Source organism: Pseudonaja textilis, chromosome Z (genome assembly GCF_049901715.1).
Source record: "Pseudonaja textilis isolate UNSWEBS1 chromosome Z, rPseTex1.2, whole genome shotgun sequence".
Classification (NCBI taxonomy): Eukaryota; Metazoa; Chordata; class Lepidosauria; order Squamata; family Elapidae; genus Pseudonaja; species Pseudonaja textilis.
The window spans coordinates 93,615,079-93,640,790 of NC_142008.1; the positions used below are offsets into that span (position 1 = coordinate 93,615,079).

The 25,712-nt window shown below is 43.3% G+C and overlaps 1 protein-coding gene across 2 annotated transcripts in view; it reads left to right on the top strand.

Moving 5' to 3' along the window:
• Positions 1 to 25,712, top strand: part of EIF1 (eukaryotic translation initiation factor 1) — a 273,258-nt gene that overhangs the window by 246,507 nt on the left and 1,039 nt on the right. The window contains exons 2-3 of one of the 2 annotated variants that reach the window (XM_087915486.1): positions 24,360 to 24,501; positions 25,476 to 25,639. In XM_087915486.1, coding sequence (XP_087771612.1) covers positions 24,471 to 24,501; positions 25,476 to 25,639 — 195 coding nt within the window. In that variant the 5' untranslated portion in view covers positions 24,360 to 24,470. Of the gene's footprint in view, positions 1 to 24,321; positions 24,502 to 25,475; positions 25,640 to 25,712 lie in introns of those variants that run through there. The other variant, XM_026720500.2, reaches the window with a different exon arrangement.

The window sequence follows — 25,712 nt, forward strand, 5'->3', positions numbered from 1 at the left end:
GTCATTGGTAAATATTGAGTAGAGAGCCAAGCCCAATCGCCTACCACTAAAGGCGTAACATCGCGATGATGTGGGTCTGCAAACTGTTTATAGTCCTCCTTGGGTCTCTCCAGTTGATCGCAGACCATGTAGTGCATGGCTTTTAACTCCTGCAAGATTGTATTCACTGCCAGAACTGGGGAATCAGATGGGGCTAAAGGGAAAAGGCATGGATAAAACCCATAGTTAGCAAAGAAAGGGGACACACGGGTGGATGCATTTTGAGCATTGTTATAAGTGAATTCTGTCACCGGCAGCACTTCCACCCAATTGTCTTGTTGAGTATTGCTGAAACAGTGGAGGTACTGCTCCAAAATAGCATTCACTCTCTCTGTCCCCCCATCAGTTTCAGGGTGATCAGCAGACGGCAGACATGCCTGAACCTGCAGTTTCGCAAGTAGGGTCTGCCAGAAGCATGCCATAAATTGTACCCACCCCCCGATCTGATACCATGCGGTCTGGTAACCCATGCAACCGGAAAACATGGGAGATAAACAATTGACCCATTATCTTGGCCGATGGAAGACCCGCACATGGAATAAAATGGGCCATTTTAGTAAACATATCCACCACCACCAAAATGGTTGTAGCACCATTTGATGAAATCCAATGAAACTGCCCCCCATGGTCGTTCTGGCATGGGCAAGGGCTGCAATAGACCGGGGGCACACCAGGAGCATACTTGGCTTGGCAACAGATCCTACAGGACACCACATATCCTGTAACATCATGTTTAAGTCTCGGCCACCAAAATGTCCTTGTCGGGCTTCACTGATCATGCCCGACACATTGTCAACCACATAATAGGGAGTGGGAAATAAGTCTCAGAATCTGCACCTCCTACCTGACTAGCTGTTCCCCCTGCTGAAACAACACAGGACTGTTGGCTGTTCCAGTTACAGCATGTAACAATATGGATCCATTGCAAGTTCCTGCCGAACTATCTTTAATTGCAGGGCGTAAGGATTGTATTGCGTTCCAGCGATTGGGGGGGTTTCCTTTTCTTTGGCTTATGAGTTAGCATTTCGGGGTTAGGTGACTATAGAGGCCTAAATGCGATCTATCTGGAACCATTGTATCCATTACCACTGATTAAGGACTTACTATCTACCTTGGCAAAAGGACAAATACTTACAAAACCCAATTCAAGAGAAGCATACTGTAGAGTGAGAATATGGACAGGAGATGAATGGAAAACAATGTTTAATTGCCCTCTCGGTAGTTATTATTTCAGTGTGATGCTGTTTGGCTTACAGGAGGCTCCAGTGGTCTTCATGCAACTGATAAACAAAGTGTTGCACAAACATTTATATAGGGGCGTTTTGGTTTATCTGGGTGATATTTTAATTTATTCAGATAATGAATATGAGTATATTCAATTAGTACGACAGGTGCTTCGAAAATTGCTGGATGGCCAGTTGTATGTCAAATTGTCAAAATGCAAGTTTCACACCCAGCAGTTGGACTATTTAGGATATCGCATATCTGCACAGGGTATTGAAATGGACCCCACAAAAGTTAAAACTGTGTTGGAGTGGAAAGCCCTGAACACAAATAAACAATTACAAGGATTTTTGGGGTTTGCAAATTTCTATCATCAATTTATACCCCGCTTTGCTGACATAGCTTTACCCTTAACTAAACTATTGCGTACTAAATCTATTGATATTGAAAAATCAAAAACAAGAATTGGATTACCATGGACTACATGTCAGGAGGCTTTTGAAAATTTAAAGCGTTTGTTTGCTCAAGAGCCAGTGTTGAAACATCCTGATCCAAATCTGCCATTTATTATCCAGGCAGATGCAAGCGCTGTGCCAGTGGGAGCTGTCCTATTGCAGACAAACATAAAAGGACTGTTGTAGCCGTGTGCTTATACATCCAGAAAATTTAGTTTGACTGAACGCAACTGGGCAATTTGGGAGAAGGAGGCATTTGCAGTTCATTGGGCCTTGCTCACCTGGAGACATTTACTGGAGGGAGGTCCACATCTGTTTGAGGTGTGGACCGATCATAATAATTTGGAAGCATTGCTAAGCCCACACCAATTATCCCCAAAGCAGGTTAGGTGGGCATTGTATTTTAAATGGTTTAATTTTACATTAAAATAGGCTTCATCGGGAAAAAATTTCATGGTGGACACCTTATCGCAGCTTCCTCAATACAATAACCAAAGGGATAATATAATACAACCAGTTTACCATGCAGTAACCATGCCAAGTCATTAAAAACTACTATACTCACCAGTGACTGGCCTACTATATTAGCAGAAAATCAATGGTTGATCGATAATAAAAGTCAAGTTGAAATGAGAAATGGGATTCTATGGCAAAAGGATAAAATGTATGTTCTGAATAGTCTACGATTGACAGTACTGAAACGTTATCATGACAACAAAACAGCAAGACATTATGGGTTTTTAAAAACATTGCACTACAAAACATTTTGCAGTACAAAACATTTATAACAAACATTGTTATAAATATGAGCATTTTCAATTAGTACGACAGGTGCTTGAAAATTGCTGGATGCCCAGTTATATGTCAAATTGTCAAAATGCAAGTTTCACACCCAGCAGTTGGACTATTTAGGATATCGCATATCTGCACAGGGTATTGAAATGGACCCACAAAAGTTAAAACTGTGTTGGAGTGGAAAGCCCTGAACACAAATAAACAATTACAAGGATTTTTGGGGTTTGCAAATTTCTATCATCAATTTATACCCCGCTTTGCTGACATAGCTTTACCCTTAACTAAACTATTGCGTACTAAATCTATTGATATTGAAAAATCGAAAACAAGAATTGGATTACCATGGACTACATGTCAGGAGGCTTTTGAAAATTTAAAGCGTTTGTTTGCTCAAGAGCCAGTGTTGAAACATCCTGATCCAAATCTGCCATTTATTATCCAGGCAGATACAAGCGATGTGGCAGTAAGAGCTGTCCTATTGCAGACAAACATAAAAGGACTGTTGTAGCCGTGTGCTTATACATCCAGAAAATTTAGTTTGACTGAACACAACTGGGCAATTTGGGAGAAGGAGGCATTTGCAGTTCATTGGGCCTTGCTCACCTGGAGACATTTACTGGAGGGAGGTCCACATCTGTTTGAGGTGTGGACCGATCATAATAATTTGGAAGCATTGCTAAGCCCACACCAATTATCCCCAAAGCAGGTTAGGTGGGCATTGTATTTTAAATGGTTTAATTTTACATTAAAATAGGCTTCATCGGGAAAAAATTTCATGGTGGACACCTTATCGCAGCTTCCTCAATACAATAACCAAAGGGATAATATAATACAACCAGTTTACCATGCAGTAACCATGCCAAGTCATTAAAAACTACTATACTCACCAGTGACTGGCCTACTATATTAGCAGAAAATCAATGGTTGATCGATAATAAAAGTCAAGTTGAAATGAGAAATGGGATTCTATGGCAAAAGGATAAAATGTATGTTCTGAATAGTCTACGATTGACAGTACTGAAATGTTATCATGACAACAAAACAGCAAGACATTATGGGTTTTTAAAAACATTGCACTACAAAACATTTTGCAGTACAAAACATTTATAACAAACATTGTTATAAATATGAGCATTTTCAATTAGTACGACAGGTGCTTCGAAAATTGCTGGATGCCCAGTTATATGTCAAATTGTCAAAATGCAAGTTTCACACCCAGCAGTTGGACTATTTAGGATATCGCATATCTGCACAGGGTATTGAAATGGACCCCACAAAAGTTAAAACTGTGTTGGAGTGGAAAGCCCTGAACACAAATAAACAATTACAAGGATTTTTGGGGTTTGCAAATTTCTATCATCAATTTATACCCTGCTTTGCTGACATAGCTTTACCCTTAACTAAACTATTGCATACTAAATCTATTGATATTGAAAAATCGAAAACAAGAATTGGATTACCATGGACTACATGTCAGGAGGCTTTTGAAAATTTAAAGCGTTTGTTTGCTCAAGAGCCAGTGTTGAAACATCCTGATCCAAATCTGCCATTTATTATCCAGGCAGATACAAGCGATGTGGCAGTAAGAGCTGTCCTATTGCAGACAAACATAAAAGGACTGTTGTAGCCGTGTGCTTATACATCCAGAAAATTTAGTTTGACTGAACACAACTGGGCAATTTGGGAGAAGGAGGCATTTGCAGTTCATTGGGCCTTGCTCACCTGGAGACATTTACTGGAGTGAGGTCCACATCCATTTTCTGTTTGAGGTGTGGACCGATCATAATAATTTGGAAGCATTGCTAAGCCCACACCGATTATCCCCAAAGCAAGTTAGGTGGGCATTGTATTTTAAATGGTTTAATTTTACATTAAAATAGGTTTCATCGGGGAAAAATTTCATGGTGGGCACCTTATCGCAGCTTCCTCAATACAATAACCAAAGGGATAATATAATACAACCAGTTTACCATGCAGTAACCATGCCAAGTCATTAAAAACTACTATACTCACCAGTGACTGGCCTACTATATTAGCAGAAAAATCAATGGTTGATCGATAATAAAAGTCAAGTTGAAATGAGAAATGGGATTCTGTGGCAAAAGGATAAAATGTATGTTCTGAATAGTCTACGATTGACAGTACTGAAACGTTATCATGACAACAAAACAGCAAGACATTATGGGTTTTTAAAAACATTGCACTACAAAACATTTTGCATTACAAAACATTTATAACAAACATTGTTATAAATATGAGCATTTTCAATTAGTACGACAGGTGCTTCGAAAATTGCTGGATGCCCAGTTGTATGTCAAATTGTCAAAATGCAAGTTTCACACCCAGCAGTTGGACTATTTAGGATATTGCATATCTGCACAGGGTATTGAAATGGACCCCACAAAAGTTAAAACTGTGTTGGAGTGGAAAGCCCTGAACACAAATAAACAATTACAAGGATTTTTGGGGTTTGCAAATTTCTATCATCAATTTATACCCCGCTTTGCTGACATAGCTTTACCCTTAACTAAACTATTGCGTACTAAATCTATTGATATTGAAAAATCGAAAACAAGAATTGGATTACCATGGACTACATGTCAGGAGGCTTTTGAAAATTTAAAGCGTTTGTTTGCTCAAGAGCCAGTGTTGAAACATCCTGATCCAAATCTGCCATTTATTATCCAGGCAGATACAAGCGCTGTGCCAGTGGGAGCTGTCCTATTGCAGACAAACATAAAAGGACTGTTGTAGCCGTGTGCTTATACATCCAGAAAATTTAGTTTGACTGAACGCAACTGGGCAATTTGGGAGAAGGAGGCATTTGCAGTTCATTGGGCCTTGCTCACCTGGAGACATTTACTGGAGGGAGGTCCACATCCATTTTCTGTTTGAGGTGTGGACCGATCATAAGAATTTGGAAGCATTGCATAGCCCACACCGATTATCCCCAAAGCAAGTTAGGTGGGCATTGTATTTTAAACGGTTTAATTTTACATTAAAATATGTTCCATCGGGAAAAAATTTCATGGTGGGCACCTTATCGCAGCTTCCTCAATACAATAACAAAGGGTTAATATAATACAACCAGTTATACCATGCAGTAACCATGCCAAGTCATTAAAAACTACTATACTCACCAGTGACTGGCCTACTATATTAGCAGAAAATCAATGGTTGATCGATAATAAAAGTCAAGTTGAAATGAGAAATGGGATTCTATGGCAAAAGGATAAAATGTATGTTCTGAATAGTCTACGATTGACAGTACTGAAACGTTGTCATGACAACAAAACAGCAAGACATTATGGGTTTTTAAAAACATTGCACTTTGTGAAACAACAATTTTGGTGGCCGGGTATGAGGACAGATATAGAATGCTATGTGAAATTATGTCCTACCTGTATGGTTAATAAAATAAAATTAGGGAAACCATCAAGATTATTGCAAACCATGTCTGACCCCATAAAACCTTGGCTGACATTGGTATGGACTTCATAGTGGAACTACCAAAACTCATGGCTACAACGTTATATGGAATGTCATTGATTTATTTTCCAAGCAGGCACATTTCATCCCTTGTAAAGGATTGTCTTCTGCTAGGCAATTAGCAGATTTATTCATAAAGCGTGTTTATAGATTACATGGTGTACCACGCAAAATCTTATCTGACCATGGAGTACAGTTCACAGCAAAATTCTGGAGAGAATTTATACACATGATTAAGTGTATAAATTAACACGGATTAAGTATGGCTTAACACCCGTGAACCAATGGAGCTATGGAATGAACTAATGCTGCTATAGAGCAATATCTACAGTGTTACGTAAATTACCAACAGAGTAACGGGGGGACCTACTTCCGTATGCTGAAATAGCATACAATAATACAATCCATAGCAGTACGGGATTTTCTCTGTTTCAGACAGTTAGTGGTACGGAGTTTTTACCAATATCAGAATGGCCTCATGCAACTTAGGAACCAAGTACTGTTTCAACCTGGGTGGATAAGATACGTAAACAATTGGAAACAATAAAAGTTGCCTTAAAACAAGGACAAGCAGAGTACAAACATCAGGCAGATAAAAAACAATCCGCACAAGTCCAATATAACGTAGGCAACTGGGTATATCTCTCAACGAAATACATACAGTTGGGTCTTGCTAATAAAAAGTTAGGTCCAAAATATATTGGACCATTCTTAGTGATACGAGTTATAAATCCGGTCACAGTTGGGCTTCGACTACTTTCATGTTTTAAAAGGATTCACCCTGTATTTCATATCCGTCTTCTTAAACAAGCTGATATGACTAGACAAGAGCCCAGTGTAAGGACCCCTGGCCCAATCCATGATGATCATTACGAGATTAAGGAAATACTTGATTCCAGATGTCAGCAAGGAATTCTACAATATTTAGTGAGGTGGGAGGGCTGTCCATTAGCAGATGCTTCATGGGTATCATATAAAGATGTGTCTGCTATTCATCTACATCAACAATTCCATAAAAAATATTCTAAGAAGGCAGGCAGGAGGTATTAACAAGGGGCATTACATCATCCTAACCATATTATCTTTATTACAGATGGAGCCATGGTAGAGGGGGCCACCTGTTGGGCTTCACTAATCATGCCCGACACATTGCCAGCCACCTAATAGGGAGAGGGAGATAAGTCTCTGAACCTGCACCTCCTACCTGACTAGCTGTTCCCCTCACTGAAACAACATGGGACTGTTGCCTGTTCCAGTTACAGCATGTAACGATGTGGATCCATTGCAAGTTCCTGCTGAACTATCTTTAATTACAGGGCGTAAGGATTGTATTGTGTTCCAGAGATGAGGGGGTGAACTCATCTTACTGTGGTTTCCTTTTCTTTGGCTTATGAGTTAGCCTTTCGGGGTTCGGTGTGTTCTGGGTGTCGAATATAGGATTGTGGGGCAGCGGCATGTGGTTAATTAGTTAGGCAGATGCTCGTTTGGGAAGGGGATGGGGCATAAAAGGCGCTGGGAGGCATTCACTCTCAGCACTGGCTTTGCTCAGGATTGCTGTTGTTTGCTCACTGGAAGAAAACAATCTACAATAAACTACTTTTCACCAAACCTGTGAGTAAATGTGTTTGTTGACTGAGTTTCTGGATTTCTGAAATAGGGCTTACAGTCCTAGAGATGAGGTGCAGTGTTTTGAACACCCCAAAGTGTCCTGCCGCCGGACTATCATGACATTGATGTAGGATAAGGCCATGAAGAGAAACTCCAGGCATGTAAATGCGATCATGGAACTGCAACAGGTCCCCAATATACACCCAAGTCTCTTATCTCCCATTCTCATCCAATTCTTGACGTCGAGCTGCTACAAATGGGTCCTGCTTCTGCACCTCCTGAATCCTCACTTGGAGGTCCACAGGTTCCTCAGTGGCCGCAAACCGCTCCAATGGAATCACCATCCAGGACAAGATTTTATCCTCCTTTCAGGTATACTCAGGCTACTGAGATAGGGAGTCGGTGCATTGATTCCCTCCACTCAGAACATAGGTCACCCAAAAATCAAATTGAGCAAAGAATAAGGACTATCTCACCTAATGCTGGTTCAATGTCCGAGCTGTACGTAGGTGTTCCAAATTGCAATGATCCGTCTGAACCTCTATTTGGTGACGAGGCCCCTCCAGGTGGTGCCGCCATATCTCAAAAGCAACCTTAGCCACCAATAGCTCCTTGTCCCAAATCGTATAGTTGCACTCTGGAGCCGACAACTTCCGGGAATAATAAGCACACGGGAACAGGGTGCCTGCAGGAGCATAGGCCTGGAGGAGCACCGCACCAACAGCCACATCAGAAGCATCTGTTTCCACCACAAATGGCTGGTCTGGATCAGGGTGTTTGAGGATAGGCTTGGAAGCAAAGGTGACTTTCAATGCCTCGAAAGCTGCCTGCTCCTCAGCACCCCAATGGAACTTCGCCCCCTTCTTGAGCAGATTAGAAAGGGGAGAAGTCAAGGCAGCAAAGCGGGGAATAAATGTGTGGTAGTAGTTCACAAACCCCAACAGTCGTTACACATCATTAACCCGCTGTGGAGGTTCCCATGCCTGCAACGATTGTACTTTTTCCGGGTCCATTTCCATCCCAGCAGGTGAAATATAATGTCCCAAGAAGTCAATCGTGGTTTGTGCAAACTGACACTTCTCATGCTTAGCAAACAGGTGGTTATCACACAAACATTGCAACACCAGACACACATGTTGCCAGTGTTCCTGCAGAGAGTCTGAGTAAATTAAAATGTCATCTAAATAAATGATCATGAATTGATCCAACAAATCATGGAAAACATTGTGCATGAAATGCATGAACACAGCTGGGGCATTGGTTAATCCAAAAGGCATCATAGTATACTCAAAATGCTCGTACCTTGTCCAGAAAGCTGTTTTCCACTCATACCTTGCACAAATGTGAACCAGATTGTAGGCCCCATGCAAGTCCAACTTTGTAAAGGTCTTAGCTTGATGAAGCCACTCAATCAGTTCAGGGATGAGGGGAAGTGGGTAATGATTCCTCACTGTGATTGAATTCAACTTACGGTAATCACAACACAAACATAGATCCCCTGATTTCTTTTTCACAAAAAGCACCAGTGCAGCCAATGGGGAGGTAGAAGGCCGGATAAATCCTTTCCAGAGGTTCTTGTCAATAACATCCTGCAACACAGCCAACTCCAGTTCTGACAGGGAATATATCCGACCCACCGGCAATTTTGCATCAGGCAACAAGTCGATTGGACAGTCATATGCCCAATGCGGAGGCAACTGATCCGCCTCTTTCTCCCCAAACACATCAGCAAAGTCCACCAACTCTGCAGGTAGATCCAGGTTCACGGGTGTAGCCACACTCCCTGCACAGAAGCGCAAGCAATGGTTGGCACACTTCCTATCAAGGAACTGCACAGCTCCAGATGACCAGACAATCTGTGAATCATGGGCCTGTAACAACTCCAAACCCAGCATCACAGGAAAAAAAGGCACTGCGGTAACGTAGAACACAGTTTCTTCCACATGCTGTCCAATACGCATGCAGAGGGGTTTGGTTGCAGCAACCACAGGTCCCGAATGAAGGGGCCGACCATCAATCACCTCTAACATTACTGGAGGGGACACCTGTTGCTGAGGAATGAACCACTGCTCTACAAAATGAGCATCCATGAAATTGGCTGTGGCTCCTGAGTCGACCAAGGCTTGGATCTCCACCACTCCCACACCAAGCATGAACACACTTTCTGTCAGCACAAGATGCTTCACCAATAACAATTGTGGTGGAGATGTCAACGGTGGCAAGGATGGCAAGGTTGGTGAAGATGGCAGGCCTAAGGACTTTACACCCTGACCTACAGACCCCCATAGGCTTAGCGATGCTTGTTTCCCGCCTCCGCAGGCGTCACTGCTATGGATGTCTTAACAGGATACTTGGCCACAAAATGGTCTCGACTGCCACAATAGAGGCATAAACCATCACAACGATGTCTATCCTTTTCTACTTGAGTCAGGTGAGGGCAGCCAGCCCCCAACTGCATGGGTTCCTCCAAAGGCACTTCTACCAAGGGCGCCATCTTGCGGGAAACAGATACGGTTTCTGTCCATCATCACACCCGTCGCTGCTGAAGTCTAGCACTGATACAAAGACACAGATGCATGAGCTCCTGAAGGGTGCGAGAGCATTCAGTGTGCGCCAACTCATCCAGGAGCTCTGATGACAAACCCTCCTGGAACTGGTCTAATTGTAATCATTCCATTGTACATCCTGAGCAACCAGCTGAAAACAAGCAATATAATCCATGAGTGAGTTTCAACTTTCTGAAATGTCTGTTTGCTGTTTGGCTTTGAACAGGGTCCTCAAACATGGCCTGAAACTGACGACAAAACTCGGCATAATTGTCCAACACCTGGTTGGGCTGGGTCAACAGAGACATTGCCCAACATACTGCAGATCCTGACAACAAACTAATCAAAAACCCCACCTTATCCCACTCAGTAGGAAAGCCCTCAGGCCAAAGGCTCATGTAAAGCTGGCACTGCCCCAAAAATGCTGGAAATTGGGCCAGCGAACCATCAAATTTATCTGGCACTGCCACTGGGCATTTTCGGTGTGGCTGAGCAGCTTGCATTTGTACCATCTGTGCAGTGAAAAGAGCCACTTGCTGGCTTAACTAGGCAATCTCTGCTCTGAAATGATCCATGGTCACCCCACAAAAAGCAAAAATAAGTTGAAGGGGTGGCTGGAGTCAAAATGTGATGACCCATCATCTCTCAAAATAACCCCAAACCCAAAACATACATTAAAGTCCAGTAATACCTTCAACTTAACTTCACTGTTTTATTAGGCACAGTTTAAAATCACAAAAGTAAATAATGAGGCAAGAGATAACCAAAACAAACCACATTGACGAGAGTTCCAAAGCAAGCCAAGATAATTAGCCATACATTCCAGGAAGATAACAGGAAGAGTCCATGGGGAAAATGCCAAAAAAGATAAACCTTCTTCAAAGAAAACAATAAACTTTGACTCCAGCGATTCTGACTACGCAGTTACAAACTTATATACATAGCTCCCAGCTGCAAGCCACAAGGAGGATCATGATAATCTCCTCCTGAGTAGATCTCGCTTTTCCCTGATCCTCTCCTCCCTGTGTGGCCTAGGATGGATAGGGAATGGGCCTGGATCCTACTCTGATTGCTTAGCTGGTCTCTGCCCTCCCCCGGCCTCCTCCACCACCTCTGGACCCACACTCCCACTCCCTGTTGGCTATTCCTCCTCTTCCTCAGAGTCAGTCTCCACCAGGGGCATGACAGTATCTTAGTTGCTTCTGTATCCCCAAGCACCACTGCCTATGGTCCTTGCTGCTCCACCTCCACCACCTCTAGATCCACAGGTAAGTCTTGTGCCACTCCCTCTGCCATCTTCACCAATGCCACACCCTCACAGGCAGGATGAGGTAACAACAACACATCAACCAGAAACCAGAAGGTTATATATACAAAGGGCCAGCGCTAGCTTTCTCTCAAACAGTCGTTGGCCAGCACTTATATCTAATACACAGAAAAGGCAGGAAACGTACCTCAGGCAGTAAATCCTTTAATCCAGGTTTGAAAAACACAAGGCAGCAGCAACAGACTGTGAGTTGGGATAATCCCAGGTAAAGCTAGCACTGGGAGCTCTGCCTGCCAGAGCCACTTTTATCCCATTACAAAACAACCTGCACATCTGGCCACTCCACCCACTCAGAAACCCTCCCTCATGTTGGCTTGTTCCCTCTTCAGCCAACTGCTAGTGGAATCTCCGGCCAGCAACTGGCTCAGGCATCCTGCTGCCTCGTCTATGCACATCATGGGGTTATGATCCAATGTGCCAGTTGTGAGCTGCATGTCCAAACGTCAGCTGGATGCCACGCGGGGCCACCGCAATCCAACCGTCAGCTGTTGGATGCCCTGCAGTCTTCATCTGCCAAACATGCCTCCCACCACCCTCCTCTCATTATGGCAAGCCATAGCTCAGGCTTGACACAGTGTATCATATGGGTACAAATATCTTGTGCAATAACAATTACAGTTAATACACATTCTTTACTATAGTAGTAATACTCTATTCTTACTTTATACTACTATGCATAATATATCTAATTATCATAATCCCCATCTTAGCATATTTAGGGGTTTTTTTTAATATAACCTTTTATTGCACAGATCATTTGATACAGAACAGCATTATTTTCATCCCTTTGAATCTGGAAGTAACATACAACTGAATGAGAAGAATAGAAGTACCCAAAGAAATAGTGTGATTATCTGTTCATGTTATTCACATGCTTACTATTTTTCGCTAATTTTCTTTAATTTCTAATTTACATATTTATTCTCGAGTCATTGATAAAATAGTTCCCATATCATATAATATTCAGTTTGTTCCTTTTCTTTAATTACAAATGTTAGCCTGTTCATTTCTGCACTTCCTAATATTTTCCTGATCACATTCTCATCTGTTGGAATCTTTTCACTTTTCTAATGTTGTGCAAATACATTCTATCTGCAGTTAATACATGAATAATTAAGTGTGCCTTTTCTTTATTATAAGTTTCAGATATAATCCCCAACAGAAATATTTCAGGTTTTCAATCAATGTGTTGCGGTATCATCTTTTCCAACCACGTGTGTATTTTTGTCCAATATCTTTTAGCTTCTATGCATGACCACCAAATATAGTAATATGATTCAGGTGCCTGATGGCATTTCCAGCATTTAGTTGATTTATCTTTAAACATCCTTACCAGTCTTGCCAGTGCAAAATGCAATCTATAAAAAATCTTATATAGATTTTCTTTGTATGCAGTTGACATTGTTAATTTATAGTTTCTCTCCCATAGATTCTGCCATTTGTCTAATTCTATGGTATAACCAAAAAAAATCTTTTTCATATCTAGACTGTACATGGGAATACCAAACCATATCAATCCCTTGCTCATTTAATTCTTGCTTAGTTTTGAGCTCACCCTTTTCGTTCAAAATATCTTTGCATCTAATAATATTTCCCATATTAACAATATTTGGATGAATAAGTGCTTCCACTGTCGAAAGCCAAATTGGTATCTTCAAGTAGTGGTGTTCTCTATTTTTCTCCCATTATTCTGTCCGGTACAAACTGTCCTCTGTAATGTACAGGGGCAGATAGATAACTCTACAAAGCATCCATACAAAGTCTTTGTATTGGTTCATTAGGCATTCTCAAGATAATTCACAGTTATGACAAGATTCTTCTTAATGTTCAATCCTTTGTATATCTGACTTTCTGGTTAAAAAGATGGTTATCTCTTTCATCCCATATCGTAGAAGCAGGGGGTAGAGATGCTACCATGAGGCTGTGTTCAGGCAAGAGTGAAGAAACCTCCCCCAACCCACTAAGGGTCAATTCAGTGACCAATCAGTGTTACAGATGTGATCACATGACATGAACTACATTCCCCAGGATACCTTAATTACATTTACCATGATGCATTCCCTTAAAGGGGCAGCTCTCAATTCCTAACTAACTAACCCAAATCCCATTAACTCTAATCTGTCTGGACAGCACACTCCCCACCTGGAATTGTAAATTCCACTACTAACTAAAGAACTATTAACTATATAACTAAGATAAGCAGTAAACAGTAATACTAACTGGATATCAGTTAACTATGTAACAGTAATACTAACTGAATAGCAGTTAACTATATAATTAAATAAACAGTTATATATAACTAAGAGAAACAGTATATAGTAATAAAGTATCAAACAAAGCAAAGCATGCAAAGCTTGAAGTTCAATTTTCAAGTTCAGCCTTTCTCCGCAGCAGCACTAAGTCAGTGACCAATCTGGTGTAGAGCTTCTTGGTGAAAGTCTGCTGGTTGCCTCTGGTGGCCATTTAAGGTGGACAGATACTCTTGCTTCCAATGGTTCTAAGGAGTGTTGACAAGTGGTTGAACCGTATGTTGTGAAGACATCTGCCCGTATAGAGCGTCTTCGTGGAAGTCTGGTGGTCGCAGGCAGCCGTTCAGGGTTTCTTAGTGAAAGTCTACTGGTCACCAGCAGTCTTTTAGGATGGACTGGTATTCTTGTTTTTGATGGTGCTAAAGTGCGTCGGAAGGCTGTCAGAATGGATGGTGTGAAGGCATCTGCCTGTGTTTGGGCCTGCATCTGATCGACACAGACAATTCCTGAGATTCCCCAACCCAGGTCTGTCTTGAAGGCGTAGAGTGAGTATCTCGGGCCTCTGACTATTTCAGTGTATGTTAAAGCGTCAGGGGCATCTATTCCCAGCAAGAGCAAAATATTGGCTTCAGGATCTAAGGTGGGAAAGTGATGAGCCATATGCTTCAGGTGAGGTATGTTGCTAGCTAGCTCTGATGTTGCGATGTGGTTGCGGTCATCTGGTATCCCATCCCATTCCAACACGGGCGGCAGTAGGAACTGGAAACGTCCATCTAATGACTCTATACAGAGTCCAGTAGTTCTCCTCCCCGCCATGCATCTGGGTGCAGTGCATGTTGATATTGTGAAGTGCGCTTCTTCCTTCTGAATATCAAAGAGGTCAAAGAATGCAGACCTGGCTAGTGAGCGATTTAGGATTACATACATCTTCACTGCTTATTCTGGGCGTCCATCAGGGTAGACTTTGGCTAAGCAGATCTGATGACACGAGCAAGAGGCTGGTGTGTTATTGCACACTGACGTGCAATTGACAACCACCACTGGCTCTGATTGTGCTTTTGTGGTGCGCTAAGGTGCATGGTGTGCTTTTGCAGTACACTGAGGTTCCTTGTTCAAAGGAGGGTTAGGAGTTGTCTGATGTGGTGGCTCAGAGCTGGATGTAGAGCGGTTGGATGCTTGTTTCTGTTGCATAGATGGCATTGCACCTTGGCTGTGCAGTCTTTGGGTGTATGTTTAGAAGATTCGCAACACTTGTAGCATAATCTGAACTCCCATAACAAATCTTTCCTTTGGTCCAGGCATTTCTTTGTAAACACTTGACAAATGTTCAGTGAGTGTTGAGTGTTGTGTAAAGGACAAAGCTCAACTCTCTTAGTAGTTGGAGATCTAAATTGGGTTGTGTCTGATGAGTCCTCTCCCGAACTGTTTATAGAGGAGGTTGCAACCTCTGTGTCATGTGTTGTTGTGTGGTTGTGATCTCTAGTGATTTGCAGTATACTCCTGAGAGGCGGAGAGTTACGGTTGTGTTCTTCGTTAGTTGGGAAGAAACTGTGTCTGAGGCAGAGGTTTTTAAAGCTGTTGCAGGACTCTGTTTGCCGGACAACAAATTCTTGGAAAAAGGCAAAAGGTGATTCTCTTTTGCAGTTTGTGGCCAGAAAGGCATCAGACAAAACAATCTATCGTTCCAATATTTCTTTTGGGAGTTTGGCAATGATTGCTTTTTGCGTGATGAAGAGACCAAGGCAAGCCAGTCCTGGTAAGTTGGAACATTCTTTGGCTGTTCGCAGCTCCGTAAGGATGTTGGAAAATTCCTCCAGTCTTTGGGTTTCATGGATGGCGATACATGAGAAATGGTCAAGTCGTTCTAGGAGCGAGAATTCCATCAATGTGCCATCACCATATTTTCGGTCCAGAGCATCCCACACTCATTTTAGAGTGGTGTCTGGGTTGTTGAGGATGCCTGTGTAAATGTGTTTCACCATGTAACTAGACCATGGTCTTAGCCATGCCAATATAAATTTAAGTTCTTCGCTGGGCAGCAGCTGTTCACGTTGAATAGTACTTGTGAAAATGTTCTTCCACAGTAGGTATTCTCTACCTGACTTTTCATTGAATTTGTACACACTGTTAGCTGCTAAGTCTAACCTTTCACACCTTAGTGATGGTTCTCTGTTACTTCACTGTGAGGGCCGGTCATCTCTTCGTATGACATCCTATAGGCATAGTGTTCTGGCTCAAGGGCATGTGTTGTGGGCGGTACGTGGTTCCTCAGAGTACTTTATGAGGTCATTATCTGTCCCCACGTTTGCAGGTAGTACCTCTTGAGGTTGGGTGTGGGTTCCATGCTGTGCATTAGAGTTGTCTTGTGGGTATGTCAAGAACTCATTTGCCTGTGGATTGAGTGTGGCAATTGTGGTTGGTTGCATGTCTATTTGTCAAGAAGTCGTTGTGATCACTGGAGGGCTAAGTTGCTTACCCAGCAGGCCGTGAGATGTTGGGGTAGGTTTGCTGTTTCTGGGAAGAGAATCTCAGACTTTAGATTATGCAACATCAGTTGGGGAAGATTTGCTGTTGGTGGGAAGTGAATCTCATACTTTAGGTCTTACAACATCAGTTGCATGACTGACATTTAGAGTCTGTGGTTGAGATTCACCCCTGTATGCCCCTGGTTGTGGGAGATTTTTAAGTTACTGAGGCAGTTCCACCTGCTCATTTTGTAGCAAGTGCTGCTCATCCACGTAGGCCTTGATCTGGGCTTTCTTCTCCCAACTCTTCAAGGTTGAAGTTGAAGGGGGCATTGTCAGCCATCTTCCACCATGCTGTAGCCTATGCCATCTTCGTTGCCAAGTCTCTTTGCTGTTTGGCCAACTCCAATTTGGCCTGCTCTGTGGCCTGGGCTTTGGCCATTTCAGCTACTTGAGCTGCTATTGCCTCCTTCTGCCATGTCACCTCCTCTGTGGCACATAGATCTGCATCTGCTACTGCAGCTTCCACTCAGCTTCTGCAGCTCGGTTGGCGTAACTTGCTGCTTTGGAGGCCTTAGATGCACCACTGCGACAGGAGGATGCTCTGGAAGGATGGTAAGACCCAGCAGCAGAGAGTTGGCATGAGACACTGGAACCGAATGCGATCTAGCCAGTTTGGGATGGAGGGAGGAGGCTTTCTGAGAACAGTGGGAAGAAGCTGCTTGTGATCGTGTGGTTATGTCACATGTGGCCTTGTCCCCTGACATTTCTTCCAGATTTAGAGCTTTGTTGATCACTGCTTGCAGGGCATTTTTGCCTTCCCTAATGCATTCTTCACATTCCTTGTGTACTTCCTCAAAGCACTGAAGGTGTTCTTCAAGGTTTGGGTCACCCAGCCTCGACTGGATGTACTTGAGTTTATTTTTGCTGTCTCTCCACTGTGGGAGAAGGTCCTGTAGGTCTTCCTGCAATGTGCGTAGTCTCCCACGTCTCAGCCTGCGTTTGGGAGTTTTGCAGATCTTCTCCTGTTCTGTCCATGATACTACATAATGACAATGCTCCTTGTCCCACTTCTCCCTCAATAAGGAGTCCATGGATGTGGTAGGCTTCCTATGTTGTCTGAGGTCATAGACTTTCTGAGGTATTGTTGCATCTCCAGATGTTTGGACATCTAAAACTGGGTTTTGGGAACCAGGCTCCACATTAACTTCGAGGGTGCTTGGAGGGTTCGAGTCCTCTGGTACATCAGAGACATCTGTCATGGCTGAAGCAGTTGCCATGCTTCAAATTGGCAAAAGGTTAATCTTGGAAAATTTAGTGATTTTCTGTGTAATTCCCTTTTTGCCAGTAGACTGCACTGCACGTAGGTAGCAGAATGTAGGAGTTTCTGCTATGTTTAATACTTGAGCACATAGGTGACGCTGCAGGGTCTGGGCGGTGTTAGCACAGTACACAATGTGACTGCTTTTAGGGTGCACTGCGGAGTCTGGAAGACTTTCAGGCAAAGCACAAATTTGCCTGTTAATTTAGGAAATGTTGCTTGCTACACAAGTTGGCACTATAAGGTGCATTGTGAAGTCTGAAAGACGTTGGCACAAAGTGCACAAATTTTGCCTGTTTGTGATACTCGCTAGATCTGGAAGACACTGTTGCTAAGCACAGGTTGGGCTGCGGGTAGTGCCGGACCCTTGAATTAAGTTACTAGATGTTTCCACAAGAGTAAAAAAAATAGAATTTTAACTGGTTGAACACTGGTTAAATTTAGGAAACCTCCTGTAAATTCATTACCGGCCACGAGGTGGAGCTAGACCAGTTTTAAAAAAAGAGAAGGAAAAAAAAAATTAAATTCTTTGTGAAATTTCTACTTGACCACCAGATGGTGTGTAGGCTGCTTTGCACAAAAATATAACTCCCAATTCGGAATCCTCCTCTGTTTTTTACATCCTGTAATCATTTTATCTTTATTCTAGGTCTTTTTGCTTAACCAAATAAATTTCAGTGTAATTTTATTGAGTTCATTAATAAGAGATTTCTATAGTCTAATAGGGATCGTTTGAAATAAATATAAAAATTTGGGTAAGATTGACATTTTAATAGCTGCTACCCTTCCTAGTAAAAATAATTGCAATTTAGCCCATAATTTCAAATCGTTTTTGTTTGTTGTAATACTTTATCATAATTATTCTCCTTTATTGTTTTACATTGCATGGTCAGCCATATACCCAGATATTTAATTTTCTTTATTGTTTGTAGTCCTGCTATTCTTTCTAGTTCTATTTGTTGTAATTTCATTAAGATTTTAGACAAGAGTTTAATTTCCTGTCTATTAATTTTCAGACCTGCTATTTCCCCATATCTTTCTAATTCATTAATTAGATCCTTTCCTGTTTCTATTGGATCTTCAATAACAAAGACCATATCGTCCGCGAAAGCTTGTAATTTGTATTCTTCTTTCTTGACTTTTAATCCTTTTATTTCCGAATTTTGCCTAATTCGTCTAAGAAGGGTCTCAAGTAATAACATAAAAAGCAGAGGAGAGAGTGGGCAGCCTTGTCTAACTCCTTTTCTTATTTCTAAGCTCTGGGTAGCTTCACCATTCACTATAATATTTGCCTTCTGATTGGAATATATTGTTATTATGTGCTCAAATTTAGTTCCTAAATTCACGTTATAAACTTGCAGTATCACGAATTGCCAATTCAAATTATCAAATGCTTTCTGAGCATCTCAAAAGACAAGTGATACTTGTTTCTCTGGGTGGGCATCATAATATTCTAAAATATCTATTACTGTCCTCAAATTGTTCCTAATTTGTCTGCCTGGTAGAAATCCATTTTGGTCTGTATGTATATATTCATTCAAAAGTCTCTTCAGTCTATTCGCTATGATGGTTGTACATATTTTATAGTCGGTGTTTAATAACAATATTGGTCTATAATTTTAGATTTGTCTTGTATCCATGCCCTCCTTCAGGATTAGCAAGATGAGTGCATCCCTCCATGTATCCGGCATCTTAACATTTATCATAACACCATTATAAAGGTCATCAATGGTTCTAATACATCTTTCAACATTTTATAGAATTCCCCTGGGAGACCATGTGGTCCTGGTGTTTTTGTCTGGTTTCTAATTGCTTGATTTAATTCTATTATTGTTATCTCTTTAGTTAAATTTTCCTTCAGATCTTCTGCTATCAATGGGTCTTGTTCCTCTCTCAAATATTTCCTTATCTGTTCTTCATCTCTCTCCTCTCTCTTATACAAATTCTCAAAATACTGGTGTACAATCTTTTTTTTCTTTCTATTATATGCTGATATTCTCCATTTTCATCTTGTAATTGGTGGATAATTCTTTTTTCTCTTTCTTAAGTTTATGTGAGAGCCACCTTTCTGGTTTATTAGCTTGTTCAAAGAATGTGTAGCTATTTATTTTCATGGTCTACTAGGTTAAGTTTGTGTTTAGTTAACATCAATTGTTCTTTTAATTTAGTATTTTGTGGAGCATTTTGTAATTTAGTTTCTAGTTTCTTGACTGTTTCCTGCAACTATTTTGTTGAGCAAATTTTTCTTTGTTTCTTTTTGCTTTATATGATATTATGATCCCACGAGTAACTGCTTTCATGGTATCTCATAGGTTCTGTATCAACGTGTGTTGTCCATTATTTTCTTTAAAGAAATGATAGTTCTTCTCTCAATTTCTGAACAAATTCAGTCTCTTTTAATATTTGTATCTTTAGAGTCCATCTACATCTTGTTTTCTTTCTACCTCTCCAACTTATTTTAAGTGGGTTATGGTCAGCAATTTGGTAAAATTTCAATATCTTCCACTTCCTCTCCTATTTCTCCTCCCATCCAGGCCATATCAATGCATGACCATGATTTGTGTGGGTTGGACTAAAAAGTATATTTTTTTCTTGGTTTAGTTTTCTCCAAATTTCTATCAGATTAAGTTCTGTAAACATTTCAAAATATGCTTTTGGTAAGCACGCAAGAGACTGCCATCTGAATGGAGGTCCTGAGGTACTGACAGGGTTAGGGTTAGGATTAGGCCTATCTTCAGTCTCCTGTACCCTCCCTCTCACCATATAGTTAGGCCCCACTTATCCAACCATTCCAAGCCTATGACCACTGCTTTGGTCATTCTAGGCACAGGGACAAAGTGGATCATTTCCCAATGCAGGGCCATCTCTAATCTCACCAGCTCCATGATATGGATGGCTGGACACCACCACCCCAAAAACAGGGAACCATCCACCTGCTCAAACCGCAGCAGCTTGACCAACCTCCTTATCCTAACCCGCAACTTGGTGGCAGTTGACAGGTTAATCAGGCACCGGGTGCACCCAGACTCTATCAATGTTTCAAACATCTCACAGGCCTCTGATTTAGAGGCCATGATAGTCACTGGGATCATGAAAAGACAGATGGGGGCACTAACCATCAGGACTTGTTCCCCCATATCCAGGCTGTCATATGAGAGCAGTGGGTGTTCTCCCTCACCTGGCGCCTTTCCCTCGTCCAGCTGCAGGGCCTCTATTGCTTGGTGCCCTGGATTTCTTGGGTGTCTTCCTAGCTTCCCTGGGCCAGGGAATCCAATTTTCTCCCTCACTGTAGGAGCCGGAAACTCAGCCAACGGGTGGCCTGGTTGACCACACCTAAAGCACTGAATAGGCAAGTGAGTATGTCTCTCTGGGGGACTGGAGACCACAGGCAGTCCTGGTTGGTTGATGGTCAGCTGCCTATCAGAGAACCTCTCAGGGAACCTCTAGCCTAGACCCCAAGTCCCCACTGGAATGGCACTTCCTCAGTTTGGTATCTAATTTGATGACTGTCTGGTACCATTCATTCAGCCAAGGAAGTAGACCCCAGTATGCACAGGCCTGGCGCAAACTCCGATCAAGATCCACCTTGAACTGATAGACCAGCAGCTACTCCGGCCATTGTCATAACTTGCTGGCAAGCTGGCAGAATTCCTGGACATAGTCTGGCGCCGGTCAGGCCCTCTCTTTAATCTCTCCCTCAGCCTGGGTCACATCCTCAAAGCAGTATTACAAGGCTTCTAATAGCAGGCCAGCATCCCCCAAAGCTGAGCGTTCTTGTTATAAAGATCTGCTACCCAATCCGCAGCTTCCCCCTCCAGTGCAGCCATCACCACTTCTGCCATGGCGCACTGGCTGGGGTATAGATCGGGATAATGGTTCAGGTGGCTAATTACTCAATTCAAGAAGAGAGCCCATCTGGCAGGATCACCATCAAAGGTGGCCCTCAAGTACAGGAGCTCCAAGGGCCATGGCTACAGCTGCCAATAGCCTATTGGCCACCTTGACCTGAAGGGCCCAAACTGGCTGGATGATGTTCAGGCCCTCCAGGGAGAGACGCTTACTACCTGCCAGATGGAGACTAGCTGGCCGTTGTCTCATCTGCTGGGAGTGACTGTCTGCCAACCTTGCCATCTCCTTGATAACCTGTCCCTTCCACAGTCCTGGTTCTGCTGATGCAAGCCGCATTACCATTCCCCTCACCAGCTAGGCCTCCTGGGAACTGCTATAGCTGACATCCAGGCGGAGCCTCGAGCTAGCTAGGGAGAACCGCATAGGCGGGATAACCAGCATCTGGTCAAGTAGTGGCTTCACTGGCCAAACAGGTAGCTGCCTCACTCCTGGCTCCCGAAGCCAAAAGCCAGCATCCCGGAAGCTTGCCTCACCCAAACACTCCCACAACAGCTCCATAGTCTGGCTCCCCAGGATGGCTGAATAACTTCACTCCGCCTCATCAGCATCCATTAACTTCCCCTTCCTCCATCCTGTTAGAAGTGAGCACGAAAAGCTCGGCGTTACTAGCAGAGCCCCAGTGCCAGCAGCCACCACTGAGCTTTTCCATCACTCTCTGGCAACCTCTGCCGCTAGGCTCCCATCAAACCACTCCTGAACCTGTGGACTGCCTTGGCACCCTCCCATGCCTTGGGGGCTGGGTGGTCCCAGCTACTGGCTTGAATATCACTGCTCCTCTCGCTCTTTCATCCTGCGTAGTCAGGTCACCCTGCACTGACTCTACTCCTCTCCATTCTCTAAACTCAGGAATCGGGTGAGGAAAGCATTTGCTCATTTCCAGAGTGCCACCGCTCCTCTGCTCCATTGCCTACCCTCTCCATCTGCTCCCCACTTCCTGTTCTTCCCTGCCTACTGTTCCAAGGCCTGAGGAACCTGGGACTGCCTCATCCATGTCCCCAAGTCAGTCGTCATGGGCCAAGAGTCACACATCCAAGAGGATGAATACATTGGGACTGTCTGGAGTCATGCCATTCCCTTTAGATCTAAAGATGATAGTCCCAGAACCAGAAACTCAACACTCTTACCAGGGTTCAGCCAAAGTCTGCTCACCCCTCTCATAGTCCCCAGCAATGGCAGCAACAGCATCTCTCGGATCAGAGACAGAGATGTAAACTTGAATATCATCAGCATACACATGCTACCTCATCCCATGGTAGCAAATGAACTCATCCAGCAGTTTCATGTAAACCAGGGGTGTCAAACTCACAGCCTGAGGGCCAGATGCATCATGTGCTGGCCCCGCCCCTGCCCAGTTTAGTGAAGGAGGGAAAGTCCTGATATGTCATGGGACACCACCAAGTTTGACACCCCTGATGTAAACATTAAGGAATGGAGAGAGTACTGAGCTCTGCAGCACAGCACAAAGGAGGCTGTGCCTCTTTGACTCTGTAGCAACATCAATTGGGACCAACCTTGAAGGAAGGAGGCAACCAGCACAAGACTGTGCCACACAGCCCCAAACTGATACCACGGTCAATGGTATCAAAAGCTACTATGAGAGGTCAAAGAGACCAAGGAAGGATGCTCTACATCCCTACTTCAAAATTGACAGAGATCATCCAAGTGCAAAAGATGTTTCTGTTCAGGATTCTCTGAAGCAGCCAATATTATAAGTGTGATCAATATAATTCACCAAAGTTAAAGGTTACACTAAAATCTTCCATAAACAATAGCAGAAAAAGGGAATTTAAACTACAGTGGAACCTCAGGTTGCAACTGTAATCCATTCTAGGACTATGGTTGCAACCCGATTTGGTCGTGACTGGAAGCATGACCGACTGCAAATGCACGGGAAAAATTTTTTGCAGACTGCGTGGAAGGGGAAATCTGTACAGAAAGGGAATCTACCAAAGCTGGGTTTGTTTGCCACCAGATTTTTGAATTGTGACCCATTCAAAAATTGGGTAGATTTTTTGGTCGGAACCCAATTTGGTCAGGGACAGAAGCATTTGTGACCTGAGATTCCACTGTACTCTTCAGTTTTGTTTGCAAGAGGCATCATGGGAACACTTTTAATATATTTTGAAAACTCAGTTATAATAACTGAGAGATAATTTACTGCTATATCTGACTTTTTCATTTATAAGCTGGGAATTATTGCTACAATTTTCAGTTCTGGGTTTCAAAGCAGGCTGGATTCAGACACTGAAATTATATTGTTGGTTTAACAAAACGGATTTTACTTCATAGATTTTTGTTCAAGTATTTTCCCCCAAAATGGACCAAAGATCTTGTTATCTGTGTGCTTAAAAAATACATTTTCTTTGATTAAATTATTATGTATTTAAATTTGATGGGGTGGAATGTCAAGATCCCAGTACTTTTCATTTTAGAAATAAAACATTATTAACATAATTAATCCCTATAGAAAATACCCTTGGAAGGGCAGCATTAAAAAAAAATCGACCTATCACGCATGCGCCGACTGTCAAATTTCCTTTGTGGAAATATTTGAACTGCCCCTCCCGTCTCTTGAAAATGGTGCAGACTCCCCGCGACCGCTGCAACGTACGGCCGTTTCCCCACCTTCCGCGCTTTTCAGCCAATCCCCGCCAACATCCGTGGCGTCACAAGGAGAGCCAGTTTTGTCCAGTTTGCGCTACCGCCTGCATCATAAAATGCGGAAGCTAGAGAAGGGAGGAGCTGAGCTTGACTGAGCTACGCCCACAAGCCCAACCTTTCCCATCCCCCCCTCCAAGTTTTCCTTTTCCTAGCCAATCCTTGCGCCCGCCTACCGAGGTGCATTGACGTCATAAACCCCTCGCTGTATATAACCCGTCGGACGTTTTAAACCCGCCCTTCCTGCTGCCTTTTCCTTTTTAGGCGTTTCGAGAGGCTCAGGAGCCGTCGTCGCTGCTGTTGTTATTGCCGCGCCCCGCCTTTTGCTGTCGCCGTTGCTGTTGTTGCTTCCGACCCGGGGAAAAGGGGAAGCGAAGCGCGTCGTATGTCCGCTATCCAGAACCTCCACTCCTTCGGTGAGGGGGATCGGGGAATGGCTGGCGAGCTGCGGGGAAAACGGACGGTGCGGGAGGCCGCGTCAGGCCAGAGGTGGAATTCACTTGGGCCCCGATGGCGGGGGGGAAGAGGAGCGGGAAGGTCATCGGAGAATCCCGGAGGGGGGAGGGAAACAATTGTCCTCAGAGCTGGGACGGGGGGTGAGCGAAGGCGGAGGGCTGCGGCGAGAGGCGGAGTTTGGACATGAGGGGGGAAGGGGAAGGCCTGCCAGGAGGAGGTACTTTGGTAGCGGGGGGGGATTCTTCCACGGGGGGGCGGTGAGCGATTTCATTGGTCGAACTCAAGCTAGGAAGGAAGCCAGCTATTCCAAGAACTCGGCCGGTAGAGGTGGGGGGTGGAGCCTGGCCTAGCTTGGCCTAAAATGCGCCTCATAGAAGGGATAGGAAACAGAGACAGGCGCCTGAAAGATGGATACTGATAGCTGTTAGGATGAATGTAAGAAGACGGCATTGTTAGGAAGGACCGCCATCTTGTTTGCGCCTTCTGTTCTTCCCCCCCCCCTTGTTGACGCACTTGCGAATTCCTGACGGTTGCGTCACCCTGCAAGTGGGAGGGCTCACTCGAGTCACGTGGTAACGTGAAGAATGTCTCCGCTGGAAGCGGCCTTGTTTCCGCATCTGCAAGAAGTGGGGAAGAACTATTTTTCCTGCTTTAACAGGGGTGAGAAGAAAGGAGTTTTACGAACTTTTAATTGATTCAAAACTGGATGCCCGGGACCTCCTGCTTCAGAGTGGCTGAACTTCAAATATGTAGCTGAAGATGCCCATTTTCATACCTTGAAGTCTCTCAATCACTCTTCCCCTCTCGAACTATGGCATAAGCCCTTGTTCGGTTTAGGAGGGTGATTTCCATTCACATAACATTGATACATCCTGAAATTGCACCTCTTGTTGATTGACATTTTATCTATATATATAATTTCAACTTTTTTCAGACCCCTTTGCTGATGCAAGTAAGGGTGATGACTTACTTCCTGCTGGGACTGAGGACTACATCCATATAAGGATCCAGCAGAGGAACGGCAGAAAAACCCTCACCACAGTCCAAGGCATTGCCGATGATTATGATAAAAAGAAACTGGTGAAGGCCTTCAAGAAGGTATTTGTGAAATTCTTAATCCACAGTAATTACTTTACCTTTGTTAAGTGCTTAGAACTAAATAGTTAATATC